Genomic DNA, 20,854 nt, shown 5'->3' with positions numbered 1-20,854 from the left:
AGCACGGGGAGATCAGCTCGGTGCTTTGTGACCACCGAGAGGGGTGGGATAGGGAGGGTGGGAGGGAGACACAGGAGGGAGGAGATATGGGAACATATGTATATGTATAACTGATTCACTTTGTTATAAAGCAGAAACTAACACACCATTGTAAAGCAATTATACTCCAATAAAGATGTTAAAAAAAAAAAAACAGGTACTATATTTTTAATCTTCCCAGTATACATAGTAATCCTGTTTGTGCTTGAACGTTCTCAAAAGTGACATGTTTAACCAGCTAACCTAAAATAAAATTAAGCAGTGGCTTACCAATACTGCATACATTAGTATATGCATAATTTTATACACGATTACATGCATAGTGCTTATAGCAGTCAGTTCATAATCAATAAATGTTCACTGGAGATGTTTCGGATATACGTTTCTTAATGAACTCAGGATAATATATATCCACCTAGGTATTTTCCCTCTAAATGTAAACATCCTTCGTCTCTAAGGACTCTCCTAGGAATGAAAAACTGGAAAGGTATTTTCTGTCCAAATCTTTTGTGAGATTAGCAGATGGATCGGAAGCCTTGAAGCCAGAGGTTCTTGATTTTATTTCCTGTTTTAGATGACTTGATAGCCTCATTATCTGTGTTTACAGAATAAGCATTACAATGTTTTGAAAATCAGATCCCCTTGGGTTTTATGAAGTCATTGCCTCCAGGGTGGTTTGAGGAACTTGTGGACGGCTTTCAGAAGTGCTTCTAGAGAGTTGGGTCTCATTCCCTGGACTTGCACGCTGGCCTTGGGGGCCTCACCACAGCGCACCGAGGACAACAGCACGTTTCAGGTCTGGGTCCCAGCCCTGGGGGTTGGCTGTACCATGCCCCTCCCTGGTGGAGAGGACCCTTCTCTGTGCCCATCACAGCCACTCTGGAGAGTCTTTGTGGTTCCAGGGACACTAGGACACTTGTCCTCGGGCAGTGCTCATAGCCAAAATAAATGAGCTTAAGCGCATGGTGAGCAGAAAACCTCGAGTGGGGAGGGGACCGGGTCAGAAATGGATGTTCATTAGTACAGGAGAGAAGAAGCCGTGGAGCTGAGACCCAGAAGAGCATCCCAAAGAACAAGCCTGGGGGAGAGAGAGAGGAAGGAGGGGATCTAGACAGAAAGGCAGAGAAGGATGTACTTCCAGGGCAGGAGGGAAGCAGGTGGTCCTCTGCTCCCTGCATATCTGCAGCTATCCATCATGCGGGGTCTCCTGTGCTGGGGCAGCAGGGTCAGCTCCTCTGTCTCTCACTGAGAATCCAGGGATTCCTCTCACCTGATGTTCTCCAGGGCATGGTGCAAAGCTGGCTGCGCTGCTCTGGGTCTCTAGACTTGCATCGGGACCAGGCAGCAAGTAGCCGAGTGGTTCTCGTCCTTGGCTGTATGTCCGCGCTGCCGAGAGCTGGGAAGATACTGGCGCCTGGTCCCACGTACAGCGGGGCTAATTGAACAGGTCCAGAGTAGGTAGGGCCCTGGCATCAGCAGATGACCCTACGTGCAGCCAGGCTGGAGAACCCCGGTGGCTCAGCTGGCGAGTGGCTGGTGAGACCCGTTGACCTCACTTTCTTCTTTCCCTGTCGCCTCCGCAGATTACGGCACCATTAAAAAAGTGCGGGCGCCCCTGACTCAGACCTCGGGCAGCTGTTTGCTGGAAGAGATGGAGCTCTTCCCCGAGAGGCGGCCGGAGCCCATCAGAAGCCTGCAGATCCTCCACAGCCAGAGCGTCCTGTTCGTGGGCCTGCGGGAGCACGTGGCCAAGATCCCACTGAAGAGGTGCCAGTTCCACCACACGCGCAGGTAGGGCAGCCCCAGGGGACCATCCGGCGTGCTGGCGCCCCTTGTCGAGGCGCCACCAAGAGAGAGGGCGCAGGAGCCCCGAGGGCTTTCAGATTTCCCGTGGTTGAATGAGACGAGGACCTTGGCATCCTTGTGAATCCTGCATCCAGGATGCAGAGAGTTCCGATGCAAACCAGGTTGTTGTGATGACAGTAACACATCAGTATCTGTGGAGGAGGAGCCACTGTATAACATCGGTAAGCAGACGTCAGGATTAAAATAAATTTTTCAATGCGTTATAACATTCAGTGATGTTGCTGATATTTGGTGTTCCTGAATTAATCTGCTACAAGTATGTATGTGTGTGTGTATATATATATATATACACACACACACACACACACACACACACACACACACACATTTTTTTTTAACCTGGCCACTAAAGTATTTCAAACCTCACTTTCTCATCTAACACATGTGAATTGCTGTAGAATCAAATGGGAAAATATATGTAATGTAAAATGCAAATGGGCAAAATGGGTATTCTTATGTAGAAGGAAGGTTTTTGTGTTTAATAAAAATCGTTACAATATTCCTTTCTAGATGATTTTAGACAATGAGGTATATAATGTGATGCCTCCTTTGGTATCAGAGTGTTGAGAAATAAATAACATTAGGGACCTCCCAACTAATAATGATGCTGTCTGTTGTGATTAATCATAACAAATAGTGACATTGATTAACAACTGTCTTTTATATAACACCTTTTCCCTAAATTTAACCAATGGCTGCTTGAAATTTGTTCTGATTTGTGTTTCCTGCAGGACTAGCCTAGGGCAGGAATTATTCTAGCCCAGTTGCTGATGGTTCAGTGGGCGACAGGGAGGGTTGGGGTCTCGTTAACAGGAGTGTCGCAAGTTAAATGAAGCTGGAAGGGCACCAGTCCTCCAGCTCCAGCCCAGCATGCTCTGGGGGGACATGACAGGGGATAACAGGCAGGAAAACAGGCCTGTGCCATACACAGGTATTTCTCGTGCTGAAATGGGAGTTTCTGGTTTGCAAAGCACGAGGCGATTCACCTTTTTCCTGGTGCTCTGCTAGCTCAGCAACTTGTAGGTGCAACTTAGGCAACTAGGTCCTGCATCAGGTCAGGGAGGCCAGGCATTATCTGGCCACCCCTGTCTCCTAGGCAGCTGCACTTGAAGTTCAACCATGAATCCACAGGCATCAACCACCACCAGGCCCAGCCGCCCAGTAGGAGTTGACAGTTCCCCCTTTTTCTTTCAAGGAGAATAAGCCCCTTGCCTGCCTTTATCAGGCTCCTGGGAGGACAAGATTTTACAGTTATATCTAGAGCTGAATCTCCCTGCTGTTTGCTTGTCCACTCACTCAGAGGAAAGCAGTGAGAGATGATAACTTTATTGTAAACTGATAGACTGTGGTCTTCTGTGTGCTCCCACCCAGAGTGGGTTAGTTTGTATTTGACCCTTAAATATTCCATTAGAGAAAAGAAAATCTAAAGATTTCAACCCAAGAGTTTCTCTGGATTTCTCCCAATGTTTCTCTGCCATCTTCCTCCTGTAGAAAGATAGGAAGACCTCTCTAACACTCATTGCAGAAAAAAATCCATTTTTAAGGAACTGGTACCTACATGACCAGATCTCTTTTTTATAAATTATGGAGAAAGATAGTGTGGTGTTTTTTTTTTTCTGGACAAAAACAATTTTAACGTTCAAGAAATATGCCTAAAGAAGTACACGGCATAGGGACAGGATAACAATTGAGTAACAATAAATACTCATTTCTTTGTTAAATATATTTTTCATAGTACAATGTAAGTAATTTTGTTATCAGAAAATCATTTTTATAAATGAATTTTGAAGTGTTTAGAAGAGAAATTGAGCTTAACTAAATTACCTGTCTCCTTCAAAATCATATTCACATTGTTCATTTTTCTGAATATCTTTTTCAGAGGCAATGCAGTTTGATATCAATCAAAATGCTTATAAATGGTAACAGTTGATACAATTTCCCAAGATTCTTTTACATGTCTGGCACTGTGCTAGATCTTATCCCCACTTTCCTTCATCATTACACCCTGACAGTAAAGTCAAATACCATCTCTATGTTTCAGATGAGGAAGTGGTGTCAGGGACTTCTGGCACCCTGCCCAAAGTCACATAGCTCGTGCGATGTGAAACCCAGCTTCAGAGCAGGGCTCTCTGACCCCAAGGCCCAGACTTTATCTTCGGTTCCCTGTGCTGCCCCTGGTACAATGAGGACATCACGCTCAGTGGTCAGATTTCAGCAGGGACGAGCCATCTGATGGCATTTTTCACGGTGTTCTTGCGAGCCAGAGCTAGTTAGTACCAGGACAGGCTGAACTCAGGTGTACTGACAAGCACTCCCAGCTTCTTCCCATCAGTGCCTGCCACCAGGCTGGGTTAAGGAGACCAAACAGAGGTTTTGTACCCCTGGGTTACTGTAAAGTGAGTCTCCATTCTCTAGCTGTTCTAGAGGTGACCCTGGACCCAGGAGGGTCTGAAAACAGTGCACGCCTGCGCCATCCACACCGTGCACACATTGAAACTTGGAGCCAACAGCACAGCGTTTTGGACTTCCCATAGCTGTTTTCCTCGGAAAGCTGTTTGGAAAGAACGATATTTTAAAAATATGTTTCCGTTGAGTTTGACCTCAAAAGCTAAGCAAAAAGATTTTGTTTTGATTTTAACCTTTTTTTTTTGCACATCCCATTTAAGAAATAGCATGGAAAAACTCTGCAAATAATAAAGCAACTCATCAGGCTGGATGGTGACTTCTGGGGATGTAGAGTGGGAGAGAAGTTTTACCTTTCCTGTGTATCCTTGGTACTCTAAGACTGACTTACCACATGCATGTGTTAGTTTCATGAAATGGATTAATATTTGCCGAATTCTGAAGAATATGGGAATCTGGAAAGGGCTGCATACGGGTACAGCATGTGAAATGGAAGGTAGGTAAGCTGACACCACCATCAGCTGAGGCCGGTGCCCAGCCAGGGGCTCCCAATAGCAGCGTGAAAGCGGTAAAAGGTCTTCATAGGGATGCACAAGGTGAAGCAGGCGAGAATAGCCGCTAACTTAATTCCTACTGATATAAGTACCAATATAAAGTCATAACTTGCCACTTGGAGGGAAACAGAGTGGCCAAGAGCTGATAGAGGTCTTATCTCCCTGCTTCAAGAAGAAAAGAATGATCACAGGACTTGAGCTGCAGTCGTCACATCCAGAAATCAAGCTGTTATTCCCCACACCACCGCCCCCGCCAAGGAAATAGTGTAAACTTCCAGTGAGTCTGGCTGATTGAAGCTCCTCAGACCTAAGGAAAGGAAAGCTTGGGGAAGTGGTGATGGGAAGGCTTTTGATTTAGACTTTAAAACCATTTTAAGGATTGTGCATTAATTAGATCAGTGGGTTTGCAAACTTTCTCTGTAAAGAACCAGACAGAAGGTGTTTTAGGCTTCCCAGGCTATAGGGTCTCTGTTGCAGCTGCTTAACTCTGTCCTCGTAGCATGGAAACAGCCACAGACCATAGTGAGTGGGGGTGGCTATCTGTGTGTCAGCAAAAGCCACACAGGTTCATCCGGCAAAGGGAGGATTCACTTTTAGATTCAGTCAGTTTATTACTTATGTAGACAACAAAAGTAAGAGCAGAAAAGGTGTCAGCTACCCAGGTCCCTTATCCCACAGATGACACCAAAACGGAAGAGGCCAGATGACAATGCGCGTGAGAACTCGGGCCCCACGCTGCTGAGGAGCTGATTCTGTGCTGCGGTTTTCTAGCCTGCAGCTGCATCCCAGTAGGGGCGAGAGTAGGGGGCAAAAAGCCTTATACCTCATTAGAACCCAGGAGAAGGCGGCGAGAAACCATCTCCTGACAGCCTCCCTGGCGCACAGGGAGGTGGGAGGAGAGCAGCTTTGTAGCAGGCGCTCATAACCCTCCCATGCGCGTGATCCGGCGGGTCCCAGGGCACTCTGCCGAAGCTTAGCTTAGCTGTAGTGAAGCTTTGCCCTATGTGGAGACATGAAAAGCCGCCAGGGCACCAGAGCCAAGCATTCGCCTACCCTGTGTTTCAGTAAAACTTAAGGGAGCAGGCTGGATTAGGGCCATGCACCGTCATTTGCTGATTCCTGAATTCGATCATTCTCACGTGCGCCTTTTGAAAGACTGAATGTGCCTTACATCATTACATACACTAATTTTTTAAATTAGGTGTTAAATTACATAAATTAAGTGTTAAATTACATAATTTAACTCTAAACCCTAGTAAATTAACAACAGAGCGTTTTCTACGCTTCAGACATTCATATATTCTTTATTTTTTGTTTGACCCCCACCACAATTCTGAGGTAAGATAAACCTATCAGGTTGTAGTGTTCACATTTTCGAGATGAGGGATCAGTCGGAATCAGAGAGAGAATGTCCAAAGAATCATCAGTCGGAGAACAGAAATTAGAATTCTTCCTTCAGCCGTTGGGAATATGAGCTCCTGAAGGCTGGGCATTGTCTTTCCAGGTTCCATCCCGCCTTCAGCATGTGTCCGGCCTGAGACAGGCTCAGTAAATACTTATCAAATTAACAAATGGATACTCTGCCTCTCCCCTTTCTGTTATTTTTCTTTATAACCTAAAAAGAAAACCTCAATTCTTGTGTAACAGTAAAGCTCCCTTTACAGAAAAGTGTAGTGATATAAAACATTAGCCAAAGGATTGAAAACCCTTAGTCCTTAGGTATTTTTTTTTTTTTTTTTTTTTGCTTTGCTGTAAAAACTATTTGGAGAGAGAAGAAAAGCTGGGAACTGGAAGATTCATAGCCTGTATATAACATGAGACATGGCTTCTAAATTTTGCTTTATAAAACTGGAGGGAAAGAGGAAACCATTAAGAAAAAAACGTTGGCTCCATTTGTGAATGGGTGTCTAGTCATTCTTAGTTCAGTTAGCCTGTAATTAAAAAATTAACACCTCATTAAAAAAAGGTAGTGTGGAAATTAGATTACTGCAGGATATTTGTTGCTTGAAAGAGCTACAGTTTAAAAGGTGGAGTTAATAGGTTGTCACCTTTATTAATTACATATTCTCTAAAGACAGCATCTGCCTGATGGGAGAAACACAATGTATAGAGAGAAATTGCAGGATCCCCACAAAGTACCCCAGCAAGACAACTTTAGCCATTCAGTTATGAATCATATAAACATCAGAAGGACATTTTGAAATGTACCCATTTTACAAAGTAAATATTCTCCCTTCAAAATAAACTTAATATTTTCCTAATCTCAACATCTTGAGTTTTTGTTTGCTTTGGCTTTGGTGTAGCCTCTGAAGACTGTGGATTTTCCTTAGTTAATTCACTTATAGTATATTTATTGAATCTTATGTGTACCAAGCACCAAGCCAGGCTCTGAGTGTATGATGATAGATGAGGCATCGCTGACCCTGTCTTCGCGGGGCTCAGAATCTAATGAGAAATTCTGACATAAATAAAAATCTCCCAAATATCTCTTGTGGATTCAAGCCAAAGGGCCTTGGAGTTACCTTAGACTTTATCCCCAAATCGATTTATCATTAAAGTCTGACCCTGGACTCCACTAGGACCTAATCTCCAAGCCTGCCATCGCTGTCCAATTATTTTTTTAAGCTATATCTGAATCACAACCAGTGCTCCAATCTTAAATTTCCAATAGTAAGGGAATTAATTACCAAGTTATGATATACTGACTCAGTGGAGTATTCACTCAGTGGGTTATTCTGAAGGCATTAAATGATGACAATGAAGACATCTGTATGATATGATATTAACTGAAAAAAGCAAGACACGTTATTTGTTTTCCATCATGAATACTGTTTAAAACATAGAAGGAAAAGACCGAAAGTATACATGCCAACATGCTGTTCGCAACTCCAAAATGCATGCCGACGTGCTAATTACAACTGTGAAATACATGCCGACATGCTAATTACAACATTGTAAGAGGGGGTCCGAGGTGGGCTTGGGCTGGAACGCAGTGTCTTCCAGAAACTCATAAGTTACACCCCCAAGTCCTGGGCGGGGTGGAAAAGGAACAGTCAAAATGTGATACGTAGAACATGAACGTGCGTGAACTAGACTAGTAAGTTAAGAAATGTAAGTCATACTACTGTTCTGTAATAATCAGGGAAAAATGTAGGTTATGTGAGGTGTGACACACAATTTGGGAGGGATCCTCTATTCTAAAAGGAATTCTCTATTCTAAGGAAAAGAATATCAAATTATAAATACAAACATGACGGAGGCCAATCACAGAATCTTTTTTTTTTTTTCATCTCTCAAAAATTTTTTGAACAGTTCCAGGCAAGCTTTATTCTGAATGCAGGGAATACAGAGAGAAATCAGATATGGCCGTGGCTTTTCATTTTAATTTTTATTGGAGTAGAGTTGATTTACAATGCTGTGTTCGTTTCAGGTGTACAGCAAAGTGAATCAGTTATACATATACATATATCCACTCTTTTTAAGATTCTTTTCCCATATAGGTCATTACAGAGTATTGAGTAGAGTTCCCTGTGCTATAAGTAGGTCCTTATTAGTTATCTGTTTCATATATAGTACTGTGTATGTGTCAATCCCAATCTCCCAGTTTATCCCTCCCCCCATCTCCTTGGTAACCGTAAGTTTGTTTTCTACATCTGTGAGTCTATTTCTGTTTTGTAAATAAGTTCATTTGTACCATTTTTTTAAGATTCCACATATAAGCAATATCATACGATGTTTGTCTTTTCTGTGTCTGACTTACTTCACTCAATATAGCAGTCTCTGGTTCCATCCATGTCACCTACAATCACAGAATCCTAAAAGGGCTCATGAAGTAAGGAAGTTCAGGCTTCCTTAGCTTCATGGTAAATCCACGTTTGACGATGATATAAACGTATATTTGATCCAGGTAGACAATAAAAGCAAAGAAGATATTTGAGTGCCATCTTGTAGAGATGCTATAGCCACCCCACAGTTTCAGGTTCCACTTCCTGTTCAGTTTCCTAAAAGAGCACGTTTCTGTCTTCTAAATGGCAATCCAAATAGTCACTTGGATAAAGTTTTAAAATCAGTACAGTTACCAACCTTTTGTACCTCAGTTGTGTTTGAGAGGCACAAGTGAAGGGCTCACACTGCGAGGTTTCATTATTTAATGTCTACTCTACAGGCCTCCTGCTTTTGAGCTCCCAGATTTAACGCTACGTAAAGAACTCCATGGGAAAGCTTGGGCTGCAGCAGTTTTTCTCAGCTCCAGATCCTTGCATCTGAGTGATCCTGGGCAGAAACACCTTGGCTCTTATACCCTAAGCTCCTCCTAAGGTTGTAGTTGCAGCCTGGTCCAGTGAATTAATGATTCTTAAGGAAATCATCATCCCTATGTGTCTGCAAAACAGCTCGCATATGGAAAGATCATGAGCTTTGGAGGCAGGTGGCTCGTGGAGAAGCCTTTGGCTTTTGGTGTGTGATTATGAGGAGGTTACTCAGTGTGTTACTAGAGCAAAAAGACAGAGACCACATAATGGGTCTGGCAAATAAGAAGACTCCAATACGAGACGGTTCCTGTCCTTTGCTGCTTTTGCGCATTATATTCAGTTCAGGTATACTTCACATTGCCTCTGGACCAAACAGAGGGCAAACCGACCTGTTGTGAATTTGTTCTTCCACCTTTAAGCAACTTCACATTGTCTGAGATGTACGGGGCCCGTCAGGCCAGATTCTGCTTCTTGCATTAAGTTATTTACCTCGCTCTGGTCTGTCTGGGCCAAGGGATTTTCTGGCGGTTGTGCGACTCTACCTCGAGCGCGTTCTGTGTGTAGGTGAGTGATGTCAGCATGGCCCCAGCCCACGGGCAGGAGCGTCTGTCGGTGGGTACTCAGTAATCCCCTGTCTCAAGTGAGCAGGCACATACGCATACAAGCGGGGCCGATGGAGGCTGAACAGGGCCGGCTGTGAGGAGAGCCAAGTGCTTACCTTTGCCCATCCCAGTGGTTGGGGAGGGCAACAGAGAATCCAGATGCGAGGTGGGTACCACACATGCCTCAACTTTTCTGCTGAGATGGGCAGATGTCCTTCCTGGGGTGGGCTGTGCTCCACAGGAGGACACCTTGGCCCAAGCCTCACTCACTCAGTCGCAGGCAAACCGCTAAGTCGAGTGAATTATAAGAAGCCAAAATAATAATAATAAAAAAATGTCTCTGGACTTATTGTCCTCTAGGGTTTTGTGTAAAACTGAAGATGGATAACCTGACACTATGTACAGTCTTCAGGGGTGACTGCTGACCCTTCTGCCTCTCCTGTGTCTTCTGATTCTGCCTACTAAACCCTCATGTACAGAAGGGTTTCTCTTGAAGAAACATGAGATGGGCAAGAAATAATTGTGTCTTCATTTTTATCCTTGACTGGCTGGAGAGGACAGTAGACTGAGAGAGTGGACTTGGAGAAACCTATGATTACCTCTAGTTTACAGACAACAGAAGATCGAGTACCAGAGTGTAGGCTTTTCCCTGAGCAAAGAAGCCAGTGGATGCTGTTCTTTCCCTCCCAGGCAGAGGGACACAGCATTTGCCAAGTCACTTCTGGAAATTACTTCAACATCCCTGAGCTGCGAAGGGCTCATGTTTAGTCTCTGTGCCCCTTTTGTTCCCGAGTACAAAGCTGGACAGGCTGCCTTCCCTGGAGAGCTTCCCTCAGGGGGCAGAATTGGCCTTTCCAGAAGAATTTTGTGTTTGTTGTAGAGAAGAGTCCCCAGTGACTAAGGCCCAGCCAGAGGCCAAAGTAAACAGCTCAGGAATCTGTGCAGGAAAATTAGGTGAAATGGGACTGTCCGTATCACATCAGAAACCAAAGCTGACTGCAAGTGCTAGATCTCCAGAAAGCATTTTTGCTTTGCTTACTTCAAATGCCCTCTACTTTTTTCACTGTTTTTTTAAACTATCAATTTTCCCATAATGCCTCACTGTAAAATTTTTATATCTACCTAATAAGATTTTTTTTTCTTTTGGCTGCAGTGGGTCTTCCTTGCTGCGCGCGGGCTTTCTCTAGTTGCAGCGAGCGGGGGCTACTCTTCATTGCGGTGTGCAGGCTTCTCATTGCGGTGGCTTCTCCTGTTGCGGAGCACAGGCTCGAGGCGTGCAGGCTCATCTGTTGTGGCACGCGGGCTCAGTAGTTGTGGCTCGCGGGCTTAGTAGTTGTGGCTCGCGGGCTTGGTTGCTCCACGGCATGTGGGATCTTCCCAGACCGGGGCTCGAACCCATGTCCCCTGCATTGGCTGGCAGATTCTTAACCACTGCGCCACCAGGGAAGTCCCTAAGATTTTAACTAAAAACCGTTTGCTTAGTATTACTGGCAGTACAAATCAATTATTTAAATTTGATATTATTTAAATTTGGTGTTTGTTTTAAGAGCAATAAGAAACTAATATGAGCAACTCAATAAAAAGTTTAGAAGATAAAGTTGAAGAAGTTTCTCAGAGAGTACAACAAGCATAAGTTGATTCTAGAAGGCATGAGACTGCTCCTACAGCTTGGGGCTGGAAGTAAAGAGAACCAGTAGGGGCACAGTGACCTCATAGCCATGCAGTAAACATGTATTGAGCACCTACTCCCTACAATGCACTGCAGTCAGTGATAATTCATACCATGGTCAATATGGAATTACCATCATCTAAGGTTCATTCATAAATAATTCACTTTAACATGTTAGAAAGGATGCATGAAGAACTAAAACTGCTTGTTTTAAAATTATTATTATAATAATCTTTTTAAAAAATTAATTAATAAAGCAAATTGAAATGTGAAAAAAATCCTCATTTAATTTAATCAGTGTAATTTAATGATAAGCCAATAGCAAACAGTTTTTAATAGATTAAATGTTAGTGACTAACTGAAATTTTAGTTCATTAATTTCCCATACAAATCATAGCACGTAACATGAATATTTATTAAATGCCTTTAGCAAGTTATGTATAATGAGTGTAAACATATATTTTTACTGGTCATTGTGTCTTTGCTTATTACTTGGCATGTGTCCTAACTTTTAAAAATGCTGTTGAAATTGTACTTGTATCTCAGTTCTTCTTGGGAATTCTAAATTCGTCTTCTAGTAGATTTCACTATCTGACACATCCTACTCACCACAGCCAAATTTCCCTTGCTTATGCAAAACCCCCATATTTTAATCACATCAGTACACTTCTCTGGAATCTTAAGGAAACTTCAACCCAGACCAAGCTGCTCAGCTCGCAGGATCATGCCACGTGCACAGGACTCCTTGTTGTCTTTCCTGGAACCACTGTGACCAGGGATGTGCTTCTTATTCAGCCAAACCCCAGCTGCATTCAAAGGCCAGCCTAAATAGCACCTCTTCCTGAAACTCTTCTGGGCCACAGCTCTCTCCTCTGATTCCTATAGCACCGGTTGTCAGGGCTCCTCAATAGTCATTCCTCACTATGACATCATCAAGCAATGGTCATGAACGTCGTCTTGCCCCCTCACTAGACTGCGAGTTCATTCCTGATCTTTGTGTCCTCAGCACGTGGCACTGTGCTTGCACATGCAAGTAGTAAAAAAAATCATTGTGAATTGATCCAAACATGTAGCTGAAATACTTTGCACCGTTTAATGGAACACACTGTGGTGTCTCACATCGCCTTATTAAATAAAGACCCCGTGGCATTCACAGATTTAGTATTTTTGGTATAGAATGTTTTCAAACACTCCCAGAAGTTGACAGCATATATTAATTTGTAATTATGTTTATAGATTAAGTAGAATAAGTATATGCAGCCCATCTCAAAAAAACTTTGTTTTTTCCTACCACATGATGTAAGTTAATCCTCAGAACAGCCCAGTGAGGTATTATCCTAGTTTTGCAGAAGAGGAAACTGAAAAAAAAAAAATGTTCCAGTTGGATATACTAATTGAGGGACTTGTGGATGTCTTAGAATGTATTCCTCAGGAAGGTTACTGTCTAATTGGAATTTTCCAGTCTTATTTTTAGTAAGATAATGTTTTTAATGCAACTCAAAGTAAGAGCAGATCCTGAAGTATATGGTGACATAGCCGTTAAGAATAAGGCAACTGAGATTGTCTTAGGTATTAAGACACTATTATTCACGAATAGATAAATTGTTCTCTCTCAGTGTCATCACCATGATAATACAAATAAAAATACTAACATTTGACATGTGATTTTTGTACAGAATTTGGGAAGCACTTTAAAGGTGCAGCACGTACAAGGGAACCTAAATGCTTCGGGAGGGAGGCTTGAGGACTCAGCAGATTCTACACCCCAAGCTTCCGCCAAAGCGCCACCTCCATTTATTAGGTGTTTCTTCAAACTCTCAAGTTCACTCCCTCCTACGTTGTACACTTTCCCAATGCTGGTCTTCCTGCCAAAACACTCTGTTTTTGCCGAAAAGTATCACGTCAATCACTCTGTTCCTCTCATTGGTCCCAGCTTAAATGTCTCTCCCCACATGTTTCCTCATCCCCCTTTTGTTTTTTCCTTTGCAACTGGCTGTTGATATTTATCGGGGCAGTTGTTTAAAGTTTATTTCCTTCACTAAGAGGTGAGTTCTTTGGGTACAACTGATTGTGTCTCTTTTGTTTCCCGGTATACCCAGGAAACACTCTCAAAGTCAGTTCAAGGCCGGTGCTAAGTACGTGCCGAATAAATGAATGATGGAAATACTTTTGAAATCCCATGTTTAATGAATACATGTTGTTGATAAGGCAAGAGTTCTTAATATCAGAAATAAACTGACATAATGGCAGTTAGTGTGACAGAAACAAGCCAGATGAAGTCATAGATACTTAGATAATCTAATATGCAAGGGGATCATATTCAGTAATTAGCTCCAGCTTTGCAGAAATACAGTGAAAGATTTTGATGAATGTACCCATTTATTTCTATTACTCAACGAATACCATAACCGCAAACTTTAAAAAGTAAAGGAAGAGTTTATATAAACTGTAATGTCATTAGATTAATTTCCTGTAAGAAAGAAAGTAGTTTATCCTTCTAGAATTAAGGCCTACATCTAAATATACATTTGCTCTAAAATACACTTTCAATAAATGTGTTCTCAAATTAAACCTCAGATTCTGACCAGCTTGTTCTCTGAATTCAGATACTTTCAGATACCAGGGCGATATATCACATGAGAATAATCTAAGGTTCTTAACAAAATAAGAAAAATTTATTAAAAATATTCATCACGCAAAGAAAAACATTTTTCAAAGTGGAATAAAGAAAAGCCACTTTCATGATGGCTCCATTCATAGGAAGTCTGTGATTTTCCACATGATCTCCTTAAGGGACGCACCTTCCAAAAATAATAAGCTATGATGACTGGTTTTTCTTAAGGTATAATTTAGAATAACGGTAGAGCTCGTCAGAATGTTCCCCATGGTATGAAACATTTTAAGTGAGGAAAACCTATTTAATATAAAACGGTATTTTTAATGAATGGGCACTTGTGATCGTAGAGAAGTTTTAGTATTTTAAGAATCTACAGAACCATCCGCACGGTATCGGAAGAAAGAGACGTTATTACAAGCAGCTTTTCATGGAAAACAGCTTAAAATATTCCATGTAACCCTGTGGCGTTGCTTCAGTTCTACAGGCAGCTTTGCAAGGGGGAAGCCGCAAAGTTAGGGACTTAGTGGAATTTCCTCGTTTTTGGAAGTTTAAGTTTGTCTCATGGTCATACTGCTTGAATAAGGAACATGAAACGGAATTCAGGCTTCTTGAATAATTCTCGAAGCGTCGCTTTGCCCTTTTTTGCCCCCCGACGGGAAAACGGGATCAAACACGGAGAGGATTCCGATGTGTGATGTACACAGTGGAATCCAGCAGTGATGCTAGTTCAGCAGGACTGGGACTCTGGTCCCGCCTACGCCGGTCAGTGCCCTGGAATCGGAAAAGATGAAATTTAAGAACAACGAACGGCAAGCGCACAGCCAGGCTTTCCCAGATAAGGCACCGCTCAGGCTGTAGGCAGTCAAGTAACCTTCGAGCTTTGCTCCTCCATCTTCCCTGTAAAGGCCTCTCCTCGGGCCCTGTGGGCGGAGCCTCCTCACCAGTGCCCGCTTGGCACTGCCGGATGTTTGCTCACATAAACTCTTGAACAGTTGCATCGACCTCAGTTTATCTTTTAACAGGTACAGCGTCACTTCTCAGAAAGTTCCAGCGAGGTTCTCTTTCCCACCCCTAGTCCTGCTGTGAGAAGCGCCAGTTTTAACCGTTTGAACTTCTTGGGCTGGTGAATACACAATAATTGCATGGTAACTTAATCAGTAACAGTTTTATACCTCTATTGCTTCATTTATTATCTTTAGGTGTATCTTCCCCAGCTGTGGAACTTGGACTGCTCCTTTCTCTGCTTCGATTTTTTCGTTTTAAAATGAGAATAAATAGAGTAGCTGACGGAGGTACTCTGTTTAAAGGTTTCATGAGGTTTACATGAGCAAATCGAGGTCCAGTTCTTAGAACAGTGCTTTATGCAAGGTTTACATATTTGATGTGTTAATAAGGGGTTTTTTAATATCATTAATATTAATGACTCATTATTGCTTCGACTGCCTCCCTGGGCCCATGTTTGATGATTATGCTATGATTTCTAGTCCTACTCTTGGTGAACTGGTAACTCTGTAACAGATTCAGCCCCTTGTAAGCTCTGCCCTAACTCAGAAGACCTTGGCACCTCCGTGCTGAACTCACCTGCCTTTCCTCACAACCATTTCCTGCACACCTGACCTCTTGCCCCTTCAGAGGGAAGGTGTCCAATGCCCTGCATTTCTGTGGGGTCATCTTCTGTATGATTTTGACTCTGTCACAGTCATCTCTGTCTGTTTCCTCCCTCCCCACCTCTACATTATATTGTGCTTATAACTTAGGGACTGAAATCTTCATCTAATGACGCCCATGTTGTATATGAACTCTTTCGTTTAGACAAAGCTAAAATAAAATATCTACCATCTACAGTATTTCTGATATACTATGTTGAATATTGTAGACAGGGCTATATTAAACCACTATTAAACTGAAAATTTTAATGCATTTTTTAAGCTAGGTACTCAAAAGGAACACTTCTCTATTTTATTAAATTTGAACCAACCACGTTGCAGGGTTTGGGGTGTATTTGTTTGTCCTTGGGCAAATATTAGAAATTTTCGGTGTCTCCTTTTTCTCATCAATAAAGTTAAAATAATAATACCTCCCTCATTAGAGTTGTTTAAATGGTTAAATGACATAATAATTTCATATATCACAGTAGGTGTCCAACAAATAGTACCTGTCATTAAGGGGTGGAGGATGATGGTGTGGGGGGTGGTGCCAGCCAGTATTCTGGAGCCTTGCAAGATTCTGACTTTAAATTGTTCATGACACCAAAAGGCGTCATGTTAGCATGGACAGACAATCATTTGGCTGTCAGCCCTGGATCTGAGAAAAACATCGATATTTCAAATAAAATTAATTTATTTAATTTTAATTAGATACTTACTGGTGTATGCAGTTAGCTATGTTCTCTGCTGTGCAGACGAAAACTTTGTTTCTCGTCCCATGTCAAGTCCTAAGAGTCAATTCTTAGCTTGCATCTCTGGTACTAGATAAAGCTGCCTTTCTCCTGACCCTTTGGTGTGTGCTTGCAGCGCCTGCATTGGGGCCCAGGACCCTTACTGTGGCTGGGATTCGGTGATGAAGAAATGCACGAGCCTGGAGGAGAGCCTAAGCATGATGCAGTGGGAGCAGAGCATCTCCACCTGTCCTGTGAGTGTCCGTGTGTCCAGCTCTGGAAACACTGTCCGTGGGAAGCAAGCTGTCCTACGGTCCTAACCCACGCTTCCGTGGTGTCCGTGCATGTTCGTATTAGAACCTTCCTCGCAAATCCAGTCTGTGCTCTCTTAACTTATTCAGCCCTTCCTTGCACGGAGCCACACAGGATCCTGCTGGCACCTTGCTGTCTGCTTTGAAGAGAAATATCTTAAGAGAAAACAGTGCTGATTTGAAAATGGGATGCAACATCTCTGTTTTATTCTTGGATTTTTATCTCCAGAGTTTGGTGTGGACTGTTTTGCCCTTTGTAGCATTAATAAAATAGCCACTTCCACACCCATCAGTATCCCTTGGGAGCTGTCATTCCAGAAGCTGAGAAGTAGCGCTTTTGAAAGAATAAACTAAAGGATATTATGATGGAACCCCACGTGGGACAGTCTCCTCGCTACTGCTCAGGGTCACAGAAAGTCCTGGGAGAACCGGCCTAGTGTACATTCCCACAGGGAACCCTGCAGAATAGGGAGAAATTCCCCTGTGTTTAGAGCCGGACTCTGAATCCAAGAAAACAGATTCCACACTTTCCTTTGCCAATTTATTTGTTTGCGTCCTCGCTTATAGGATCCAGCCTTTCTTCCGCTTTGTCTTTAGAGCCCTCAATCAAGTCATTCCAGGTTGTTTTCTGTTCTCAGAGGATATGAGCAACGGCTATTAACTTCACAACATATTTGAAAATTTAGTAAGTCCCTTTGCTGTCACATCACTGCTGATCTCCATGCTGTCATTTCTGGCCTCACCTCTGCAAGACAGAGGTGAGAAGGCAAGGGACACAGGGTGTTGTTTTAAATCCGTGCTGTTTCTTCTGTTCAGAACTGCCTGAGGCATCTGAACAGTCTATCCGTTTCTTATCAAGGAACCTGCACTTTCCTTTATCTGAGCCCCGTGTCAGGAAGCCTGTCCTTCAGTTTGTGAGTGAGAAAATCAGGCAGAGTGTCATGAGGGAGGCAAGGGCTATTAAACCGGTGTTGTTCCGCAAATGTTGGCAGGAGATCTAGGCCTTTCACTGCAGAGGGGGGTGTATCCCCACGTCCAGGCTCTGAGCAAAGGCTTGCAACGGGGTTAGCTGCTAGTCCTTTCGGTTACTTAGCTTTGGATCTCTGAATTTAGAAGCAAACTTTTCTGCAGCGTCTTGTGCAATTGGTTAAAACATGCCACTGTCTGTGTGAAGTTCCTTCTCAATGTCTGCAACACACTTTAAAAGCACAGAGGTGTTCACCCTAAATTCTTTGCAGCTAAAGAAAACACAAAATGCACTATCTGAAATGTAGCTCTGTAGTTCAGACACGCACTTTAGAAGAATCAGCGCATCTTCTTGTAGATGTTTGACCTTACAGTTTTCATGTTAAAGAAAAAGGCGGAAGATAATAGCAGTTCTTCTCAAGCAGTAAAGCCATTGGTCCAGGACTCAAGGCTGTTTTAGCGGATATCTGGGACATGCTTAGTTACGTAAGGGGAAATACACACTCATCCGCTTAGTTTATAACAAGTACGTCTTGTATGTTTCTACAGTCAGAAAATGAAAGACCTGGTATACTCTTTCGTTTAGACAAAGCTAAAATAAAATATCTACCATCTACAGTATTTCTGATATACTATGTTGAATATTGTAGACAGGGCTATATTAAACCACTATTAAACTGAAAATTTTAATGCATTTTTTAAGCTAGGTACTCAAAAGGAACACTTCTCTATTTTATTAAATTTGAACCAACCACGTTGCAGGGTTTGGGGTGTATTTGTTTGTCCTTGGGCAAATATTAGAAATTTTCGGTGTCTCCTTTTTCTCATCAATAAAGTTAAAATAATAATACCTCCCTCATTAGAGTTGTTTAAATGGTTAAATGACATAATAATTTCATATATCACAGTAGGTGTCCAACAAATAGTACCTGTCATTAAGGGGTGGAGGATGATGGTGTGGGGGGTGGTGCCAGCCAGTATTCTGGAGCCTTGCAAGATTCTGACTTTAGATGGTTCATGACACCAAAAGGCGTCATGTTAGCATGGACAGACAATCATTTGGCTGTCAGCCCTGGATCTGAGAAAAACATCGATATTTCAAATAAAATTAATTTATTTAATTTTAATTAGATACTTACTGGTGTATGCAGTTAGCTATGTTCTCTGCTGTGCAGACGAAAACTTTGTTTCTCGTCCCATGTCAAGTCCTAAGAGTCAATTCTTAGCTTGCATCTCTGGTACTAGATAAAGCTGCCTTTCTCCTGACCCTTTGGTGTGTGCTTGCAGCGCCTGCATTGGGGCCCAGGACCCTTACTGTGGCTGGGATTCGGTGATGAAGAAATGCACGAGCCTGGAGGAGAGCCTAAGCATGATGCAGTGGGAGCAGAGCATCTCCACCTGTCCTGTGAGTGTCTGTGTGTCCAGCTCTGGAAACACTGTCCGTGGGAAGCAAGCTGTCCTACGGTCCTAACCCACGCTTCCGTGGTGTCCGTGCATGTTCGTATTAGAACCTTCCTCGCAAATCCAGTCTGTGCTCTCTTAACTTATTCAGCCCTTCCTTGCACGGAGCCACACGGGATCCTGCTGGCACCTTGCTGTCTGCTTTGAAGAGAAATATCTTAAGAGAAAACAGTGCTGATTTGAAAATGGGATGCAACATCTCTGTTTTATTCTTGGATTTTTATCTCCAGAGTTTGGTGTGGACTGTTTTGCCCTTTGTAGCATTAATAAAATAGCCACTTCCACACCCATCAGTATCCCTTGGGAGCTGTCATTCCAGAAGCTGAGAAGTAGCGCTTTTGAAAGAATAAACTAAAGGATATTATGATGGAACCCCACGTGGGACAGTCTCCTCGCTACTGCTCAGGGTCACAGAAAGTCCTGGGAGAACCGGCCTAGTGTACATTCCCACAGGGAACCCTGCAGAATAGGGAGAAATTCCCCTGTGTTTAGAGCCGAACTCTGAATCCAAGAAAACAGATTCCACACTTTCCTTTGCCAATTTATTTGTTTGCGTCCTCGCTTATAGGATCCAGCCTTTCTTCCGCTTTGTCTTTAGAGCCCTCAATCAAGTCATTCCAGGTTGTTTTCTGTTCTCAGAGGATATGAGCAACGGCTATTAACTTCACAACATATTTGAAAATTTAGTAAGTCCCTTTGCTGTCACATCACTGCTGATCTCCATGCTGTCATTTCTGGCCTCACCTCTGCAAGACAGAGGTGAGAAGGCAAGGGACACAGGGTGTTGTTTTAAATCCGTGCTGTTTCTTCTGTTCAGAACTGCCTGAGGCATCTGAACAGTCTATCCGTTTCTTATCAAGGAACCTGCACTTTCCTTTATCTGAGCCCCGTGTCAGGAAGCCTGTCCTTCAGTTTGTGAGTGAGAAAATCAGGCAGAGTGTCATGAGGGAGGCAAGGGCTATTAAACCGGTGTTGTTCCGCAAATGTTGGCAGGAGATCTAGGCCTTTCACTGCAGAGGGGGGTGTATCACCACGTCCAGGCTCTGAGCAAAGGCTTGCAACGGGGTTAGCTGCTAGTCCTTTTGGTTACTTAGCTTTGGATCTCTGAATTTAGAAGCAAACTTTTCTGCAGCGTCTTGTGCAATTGGTTAAAACATGCCACTGTCTGTGTGAAGTTCCTTCTCAATGTCTGCAACACACTTTAAAAGCACAGAGGTGTTCACCCTAAATTCTTTGCAGCTAAAGAAAACACAAAATGCACTATCTGAAATGTAGCTCTGTAGTTCAGACACGCACTTTAGAAGAATCAGCGCATCTTCTTGTAGATGTTTGACCTTACAGTTTTCATGTTAAAGAAAAAGGCGGAAGATAATAGCAGTTCTTCTCAAGCAGTAAAGCCATTGGTCCAGGACTCAAGGCTGTTTTAGCGGATATCTGGGACATGCTTAGTTACGTAAGGGGAAATACACACTCATCCGCTTAGTTTATAACAAGTACGTCTTGTATGTTTCTACGGTCAGAAAATGAAAGACCTGGTATTTAAGAAGCGACAGGAGGGTTATCACTAAAGTGGATTCTTTCTGCTGAGAGGACAGCTTCTGTTATAAACTCAGGGGAGGTCAGAGGGCGATATGGACCTGCGCTCGCTGGTTTCACAGCTGCCCGTCCACCATCCTTCTCTTTTTTTTTTTTTTTTTTTTTTTTTTTTTTTTTGGCGGTACGCGGGCCTCTCACTGCTG

General features: G+C 42.9%; 1 protein-coding gene across 1 annotated transcript in view; it reads left to right on the top strand.

Moving 5' to 3' along the window:
• The window catches only part of SEMA5A (semaphorin 5A), a 429,431-nt gene that overhangs the window by 309,681 nt on the left and 98,896 nt on the right, over positions 1-20,854 (top strand). The window contains exons 13-14 of the mRNA XM_024120827.2: positions 1,623-1,830; positions 16,514-16,631. Coding sequence (XP_023976595.1) covers positions 1,623-1,830; positions 16,514-16,631 — 326 coding nt within the window. The remainder of the gene's footprint in view (positions 1-1,622; positions 1,831-16,513; positions 16,632-20,854) is intronic.

This window comes from Physeter macrocephalus, chromosome 8, assembly GCF_002837175.3.
Source record: "Physeter macrocephalus isolate SW-GA chromosome 8, ASM283717v5, whole genome shotgun sequence".
NCBI lineage: Eukaryota > Metazoa > Chordata > Mammalia > Artiodactyla > Physeteridae > Physeter > Physeter macrocephalus.
The sequence above is the reverse complement of the archived record's forward strand: the minus strand, read 5'-3'. Positions and strand labels throughout refer to the sequence as shown.